This window comes from Accipiter gentilis, chromosome 24, assembly GCF_929443795.1.
Source record: "Accipiter gentilis chromosome 24, bAccGen1.1, whole genome shotgun sequence".
Lineage (NCBI taxonomy): Eukaryota > Metazoa > Chordata > Aves > Accipitriformes > Accipitridae > Astur > Astur gentilis.
Window position 1 is genome coordinate 13,703,968 of NC_064903.1, and position 7,415 is coordinate 13,711,382.

Below are 7,415 nucleotides of genomic sequence, written 5' to 3' on the forward strand. Positions count from 1 at the left end.
GTAAAGGTCTTCGCAGAGGAGGACGTCAGGTCCCTGCTGGCGTCGCAGGCAGTGATAACATTTCCTTCGTGCCCGCAATCGCCATTGCCTTCCTAACACCTCCGGGGCCCGGCCCCCCTCCCCCGGCACGGAGGGAGGGAGGGAGGGAGGGAGGGAAGGGGCGAGGGGGAGGGGGGAGGGTAAGCTCAGCTCACCCTGCAGCCCCAGGGCTGTGCACCCCCCAGAAATGCCAGGGTCAGGCAGAACACCAGGCTATGAACACTCCAGCCTCAAGGAGACCTGGCACAGGCACCGGCCGCCTGAGGTGCAGACAAGGGGCATCCTCCCATTGTCCCGCCCCGGCTGGGCACAGGAGAGGGAAAGACAGGTAGCAGGGTTCAGGTTTCTTAAGCGCCTGACAGGAATTTCAGAGTATAACCTTCGCTCTGGGTTTTTATTACTTGCCCCTTCTGACCAGGGGAGAGGGCATGCTGCAGTGTGCACACAGCTCTGGGCTGGGCCTGCTCCTCTGGAGCTGGAGCCAAGGTCCCTGGCAGCTCAGGAGCCAGCACTGCTCAGCTGCTTGAAGCACTTGACTGTCAGTTGCTTGGTGTTCCCATCTCCAGCTCCTCGTCTTCCTCCTCCGACCAGCTCAAGCTGTCATCCGAGTCCTCCCCCTGCACTGCCCTGGGTTCCTCTGCATTGGCAGCCTCCTTCTGCTCACCATGGGAGTATGACCTGCTTTGGGGAAGCTCCAGCCTGGCCCAGGAGCCAGGGCTGGCTTTGCAAAGCATGATCTCCACCTTGGTAGGGACCATGCTCACAAAGCTCTTCTCTATTTCAATGACCTAGAGAGAGGGAAAGGTGCAGTGAGCTGGGCAGGGGAGGGCGGGCAGCACACACTCATCCTTCCCCTTACTGGCAGAGCCCTGCCAGAGAAGAGGAGAAATCTCCTCTCCTCATGAGCCAGGAGACAGAACAGGATGAAACCTGGGCTCCAGCTGAGCTTCACAGTGTTACCTCTAAGCAGCATTGCAGTGCGGGTACAGAGCTCAGCTAGCCGCAGCCATGTGTGTGGCTGCGGTACAGCCCTCTCCCCACGGCAGCGAGCTGCGCTGAGACACAGGCGTACCCACAGTCCATACTCTGCTGCCCACCAGTGCAGACAGCACATGCCAGAAATAAAGGCGAGAAATGCACATGCAAATTCCTGAGTCTCGCTGCTCCTCCGCAGCCAGCAAGCAGCTGAGAAATCAGATCGAGTCTCTCCCCTCACACAGCTGCCTGCCCACAGGCACAGCAGGATTGGAGGAGGAGACAGGAACCTGCTGGACCAAAGACTCTTTGGGGCAGTCTGGGACCAAACCCAGAACACCTACAGAGCTGGCAGTGACGTCCAGTTCTACTCTTAGTCCAGGATCGACTGGTGTAGCCACCAGAAGCCTCCAAAACAGCCCTCCTCACAACCCCTAAGGCATTTCCTAGCAGAGATGACTGTAAATGCCGGTACCTGGCCGACCTGGCTCCCAGACAATCCCAACAAGAACAAGGCAGCACTGTGGCAGCGTTTAAAAGAGAGCAGCCAGAGTGCCTCAGGTAGTGCAGGGCAGTCAGATGGGCACCGAGCCCAGGCAGCATCCTGGCATGGCTCCCATGGGGTGCTACCACTATGGGATCAATAGAGAAAAACCTAATTTCCCCATCAGCCTTTGCTGCTATAGAAAACTGGAGCTCTGGAGATAAACGGGGTCCTCTCTGCTGTGACAGCCATGGTGGACCTGTGTTCTCTGCAATGCTTGAAGAGTTGGCAATGAATCACACCAAGGGAGGGACTATGAAATGACTGTTTGTTCCACAGATGTGCCTGCCGGGGATGAGACAACGTCCCAGGTGCCACAGCATTTCTATGCAATAATCCAGTCGAAGTCTGCCTCCTGCTCCATGCACAGGAAGGACTGTGCAGAAATTGCAGCAACAACCACTTTGCTGCCTTTTCCAAAGTCTGAGAATCCTGACTACGCAGAGGGTAATTTTCTTTACTGGGAGCCTGTGTTTGGGGCTGCAAACGCTTCTCCCAGAGCACAGGCTGCGTCACAGCATTGCAGCCCAGCCCAGCCCAGACTACTGGAACAGGGAAATCAAAGTAAACAGTATCTTACCCCCCAGAGATCCAGTTCTGCCTGGAAAATCTTATTCCCTTCAAAGATGATATGAACTTCAAGCTGAAAGATTAACAGAAAATTATCTGAGTGGGTAGCACAGCACTGCCAGAGCTCTTCCCCCGGACAGTGCAGCTGCCTTCCAGCACTGCAATGTATCCCACATCCTGGCTCCAGTGTAACTGCCTGGTGATCCCCCTGGCACCTGGGAGCATTCCACCCCCTTCAGAGCATGCCGAGATCACCTCTGCCACCAGTCAAAGAATTAATGGCCAGCAAAGCTACCCGCTGAGGCTGAAAGCCACTGAGCCAGAGTGGCTGGACAGATGCTGCTGCAGCAGTGAAGCCGCTGGGCTCTCAGCTCAGGGACAGCAGGTCAGCACTGCCAACCCCAGCTGCAGCAACAGACCAAGCAGGCCATCCAAGAGTGCCAGGCACCCGGCCATCTCCTGCCTGTTGGCTCATCAAAATCAGGTGCCATGAAAGCACACATCCATAGCCCAGCTTTGCTGGCCCCACTTACCACAGTGTGGTTGGCTTTCACACTGCTAAGGGCAGGCAGGGGGTTCTTGGCATAGACTGTCACCACCACCTGGCTGCTGGTTTGGTGCCAGTCCTGCCGGCATGACACCGCCTTCTTGTCCTGCCAGGGAGAGGAACCCATCACGGCACAGCATCTAGCCCAAGCACACCCCAAACAGAGGGGATGTCTGTGCTGGAGGATGTTCCTTTGCACATCTCCTTCACAGAGTGCCAGCTGAGGTCGGCATCAGCTAAGCAAGATCAAACCTTGCCTTTCATGCAGGTTTTTGAGGGGAGGTTATTCATGAGAAGGTGGGCAGCCCCTGCCAGGCTGTCCCATGCAACATGAAGCACCTGTGCTGTGCTTGGGGTTGCTCCAGAAGGATGCGTTAAGACCAGATACATCCCCTTCTTGTTCCAGGGTCACTCTGCTGTGCCCAAGCTCATAGGTGCTGTGCACAGTCAGGAAACTTTGGTCTGGAGGACAGTGCAGGGGCTGTTGCTAGACATGGATCATGCCACCATGCTAAATTTGGGAGACAAATGAGCCCCAACTGGCCACATTTCACCCTTCTTCCACAGGACCCCCACCTTGTCCATGCCCCAGGCAGCTTTGGCTCCACCAGGCATTTCTGAGCATCACCAGGAGACAGACTTCCCGCAGCCCTCAGCATTGCCAGCCAAAGAAATGCCCCAGCAGGAATCCCAGTCCCAAACTCAGGTGACAATTAACACAAAGCATCTGCATCACAACATCACAGTCCATTCACTGCAGCCTCCTTTACATCCACTAGATGTTTTCTGCTCCAGGACAAAGAACAGACTGAGCTCAGAGGGGGTTGTTCAGAGCACTGCTGATTCAGAGGAACATGACACACTTTCAGGGATATCCTGGGCTGCTTTGGTGCAACTTTCCCGGCTCAAGCCTGTTTCTAGTCAAGAGCTTTCCTGGGGAAACTTACACACACACACAATATTGGGAATTGGGATCTTCTCTGCCTTATCCTACCACACCATCATGTTGCTATGTGGATGAGGTCCCTCCTGGGAAGCAGTTGCAGAGGGAAAGCTTCATTAAAACCAGTTATCTGTAAAAACTTTTGGGGTTTTTTTTGCAGGCCTTTTCCCATGCTCAGCTGGCTGTCCCTGTGCAGCAGCCTACAGTGCTGGCTACACCATGCCCAGGGCCAGCTCCTGCCCCATTCAGCTTCCTATTGCACATCTGCCCATTGGGTGCAAGAGGCAACACTTTTTGTGAATGCAGGAGCAGCATTTTAAACAGCAGATGGGTGAAGATTAGGCATTCAAATTCTGCACGGTCATCTGTTGGCAATTATGAAAATTAAGATAAATAAATGCAGAAACCCATGTGAATGCAGAGCAAGGGAAGGAGCACTCCTCAGGTGCAGGTAATGGCACTTTGCTCACATGAGTCACCTCTGCCAAGAGCCCCCTTACCCCTTTCCCTGTCCAGCAGTGCTGCCCACTGCTGCAGCCCAGCTGCTCCAGGAAGGCACTGAAGTCTGTTGTTTTGACTCCACAGCAGCTCCAGTACTTCATCCTGGGGAGAGCGAGGTGACCTGAGTGGGGAGCGCCCGTGGGAGCAGGAGAGGGGGACCACAGCGGGCTTCAGGGTAGTTGGGGAGAGGGCCTCGGAACCAGCAGCTCCCCCATGCACCTGTCACCCAGGGGGGTGTCACCCATGACTGCACCGGCCATGCTGCTGAGGCCACACAGCCTTGCAATGTGGTGCTTTCAGCCCTCAGAAGGGTCAGTTTGCTCCCAGGTAAAGGGTTGTTTCTTACCCCTCATGGAAGACAGGAACGCCAGGATGGAAAGTACAAACCTCTATGTTGCTCTCTGGGCCCTGGTATATCTGTGGAGTGAGAAGCAGAGGAAAATTTTGGCTGTACCTCTGGCACAGCATGGCATGGCACAGCCAGGTGTCCACCCATCGGTGCCCATCCCTGCACAGGGCACAGCACGATGCCCAACATCACCCTTTCACCAGGTCCAGCATCTGTGAGGACTTACTCTGGGACTCTGCCCAGTCCATGGCCTGGCACTGGTCGCTGCTCCCTGCTGGCAGGGCAGCCAACCTGGCCTTACCAGGACCCCAGTGTCATTCCCATGACCCTGGCAGCAGCCCTTCCAAACACAGCCTGGTCCCAGCCAGAGGCTGGGCAACACCAGGACAGTGGGCAAGTTTGGACACCACAGAAACTCGCTCCAAGGTGCAAGGGGGCCATTTATTCATTCTGTCCTTTCCCCTCCTTCCCAGAGCATGTAAGTCTTATGTCCTTATCCATCTCCTGCCTTTTGCTCTGTGCTTGCTCCCCTCTCTGCTGCTTTCCAAGCATGCCAGCCTTCCCACAGGTCCCTCCAGCACATGCCTCAAGGCAGGCAGACAGTCCTACACATGGCGGCTTTGGGGCAAGATAGAAAGTGTGCTGTGCTGCATTAATTAAATGCAGGTGGGAATTACTCCACATGCATTTTACCTATATGCAATTATCCTGAATATGTGCTATATTTCATTGCAAGCAATTAGCAGCAGTGGAATGCAAATGTACCACCAATCCAGGAATCTGGAAGCCTCTTGCAGGAACATGGCTGGGAGGTGACAGAGGCAGGCCGTCCAGGGACGGGATGAGTAGAAGCATACAGAGCCGATGGGCACTGCCACCTCCCACCCCCCCGGCACCCTGCCCTGCAGCTGGTGGCAGCTGGGAGACAAGCCCCCGCACTGGACCTGCGATGCTCCCAGCCAAGCAGCACAGACCATGCAAAGATGGGATCCTGCCAGGTACTCACCGCCTTGCAGGCTGCATTCTTGCAGGTGGTGCCAGCTCTCACCTGGGCAGCTGCCTCCCCTGCAAGAGCAACACAGCTTCATCCTGGGGCACGTACTGCCCACACCTGCCCCCAGACCCTCCCTGCAGCCCCACTGCCAGCTCCCCAGCTTAGCATGCACAGCTCCTGAGCACAGCCCATTGCAATATGCCTCTGAGACACAGCTCTGTGGGTTTGCAGGTGGCTGAGCACACAGCACTCACTATCCTGCACTGAACCTGCCATGCAAAACCCCATGCTGAACTTGCCACATGCAGCCCCGCTGCTGTCCATCACATCACCCCGTCACTACCTGTGCAACTGCCCTCAGGTGCCTCGTTCTTGGAGGACAAGTTCAGGTTCTCCAGTGCCTGCTCCAGAGACCTGGATACTTTAATTGGCAGCCGTTGTCTTGGCTCATCAGAGCTGGGAAAGAGCAGCAGCAGCAAAGGCCAGGTGGGTTTTTTTTGCAATTTAAGTGTCATTGCCTCTCCTGAGGAAGCAGCAGGGCAGGACATGTGCAGAAGAAGCGGCAGAGCAGGGTGACGCTGTTAGCTGAGCCCTTCTCACCTTGGTCTTTCCCGCTGCATCTTCTCAGCTGATTTTGGTCCTTGGATGATAAGCTCCTCCACTGGATTAGCCTTTGGCTTGTCTGAGGTCTCTTGGCTGAAAGACTCAGGGGGCTTCTCCTTGCTGTGAAACCCCTTTGTGCATCCCTGAGCAGCAGAGGCAAGCCTGATGCCTGCTTTGCCCTCCCTAACCTGGCGGCTGCTCCCAAACCTGTGAGTTTCTGTGCTCTGGTGGCTCTGAGTCCTGCAGGGCAGGGACTGCGTCTGCAGGGATTCCCAGGGACAAGACAGTGTGGCAGCATCACCAGAGCCATGGCAGAGAGGTCTCAGGTCTGCTGGACCCCAGCCTGGCAGCTGAATGGCAGCAAGAGTCTCCCTCATGTCCCTGGGCCTCTGCTGCCTCCTCCCCTCCACCAGGACTGTTCAGACATTCACATCTGTGCTGGCACCTGGGGCATTTGTGTTCATCCCGCAGGATCCTGGTGGGGGATCCCAGCCCCTTCTGGCACCCTTCTCTGGGAGCACCTGCCCTGCACTTTGGGAGCAGCACCCTTGCTTGCAGGCTGCTTGGGAGAAGATAGGAAATCCCTGACCGGCAGGGCAAAAGGGACAGCCTTGGTGTGGGACAGTGATGGGACAGGACAGGGCAGGGCAGGGGCAAGGAGGAGAGGACAGAGGAGTAGCGGGTGCATTTGGGCTGGTGGGTCACTCACCTTTATGGAGAGGAACTCGGAGAAGTCTGTTGTGCGTTTCTTGCAACAAGACCAGCCCTATACACCAGGAGATGACAAACTGGTTAGGTGTGGGCAATCCCGCCGGGCACAAGGTCCCTCCCTGCAGCTGCAGCCCTCGCTCCTGCCCCACTCACCTTCAGGGCATCATGGAAGATGGGGACACCTGGGTGATACAGGCAGGAATCTGAAAAGGGAAAATCGGGCAGAACCTTTGAGGAGGAGCAATCCTGCCCACGAGCCACCCGTGATGCCCAGCAGCTCCTGAGCCAGCTCCTGCCATGCAGGCTGCCTGTGCTGGGCTCAGCTCAGCCCTGCTTGGCAGCTCAGGCCACGACATGGTGGCTGAGGCTGCAGACCAGGAAAGCAGCACATGTTCCCACCCACCCCAGTGCAATGCAGACAAGCCCACTTACCCCTGGCATTGTGCTGAGGATCAAACCTCTGCCCACAGCCCTTGTTGTAGCACAGCAACGCCATAGCTCAGGTGTACTTGCGGTGTCCTTCACTCCTTCCACAAAAATCCCATCAATCTCACCCCTGCCTGTGATCCCCCCCTCTGCTTCCCCGCAGTTTCCAGCCCAGGCGCTGGAAGGTCACTTTGCCTATCTTTGGAGGCAGCA

General features: G+C 56.3%; 1 protein-coding gene across 4 annotated transcripts; it reads right to left on the bottom strand.

Annotated features, from left to right (window-relative positions):
• Positions 1-372: 372 nt before the first annotated feature.
• On the bottom strand, positions 373-7,315 carry ITGB1BP2 (integrin subunit beta 1 binding protein 2). 4 transcript variants are annotated; one of them, XM_049827248.1, is made up of 11 exons: positions 7,209-7,315; positions 6,930-6,979; positions 6,775-6,831; positions 6,063-6,208; positions 5,806-5,918; positions 5,475-5,533; positions 4,466-4,536; positions 4,119-4,221; positions 2,662-2,781; positions 2,139-2,201; positions 373-827 (listed from the first exon to the last, which is right to left on the bottom strand). In XM_049827248.1, the coding sequence occupies exons 1-11, from the start codon at positions 7,270-7,272 to the stop codon at positions 579-581; spliced, it is 1,095 nt and encodes a 364-aa protein (XP_049683205.1). In that variant the 5' UTR covers positions 7,273-7,315; the 3' UTR covers positions 373-578. The 4 variants fall into 4 exon arrangements, with proteins under 4 accessions (XP_049683205.1, XP_049683204.1, XP_049683207.1 ...); XM_049827247.1 differs by lacking the exon at positions 7,209-7,315 and having other exon boundaries at positions 6,063-6,831; positions 6,930-6,971; XM_049827250.1 differs by lacking the exons at positions 5,806-5,918; positions 7,209-7,315 and having other exon boundaries at positions 6,063-6,831; positions 6,930-6,971.
• Between the last annotated feature and the right edge of the window lie 100 nt (positions 7,316-7,415).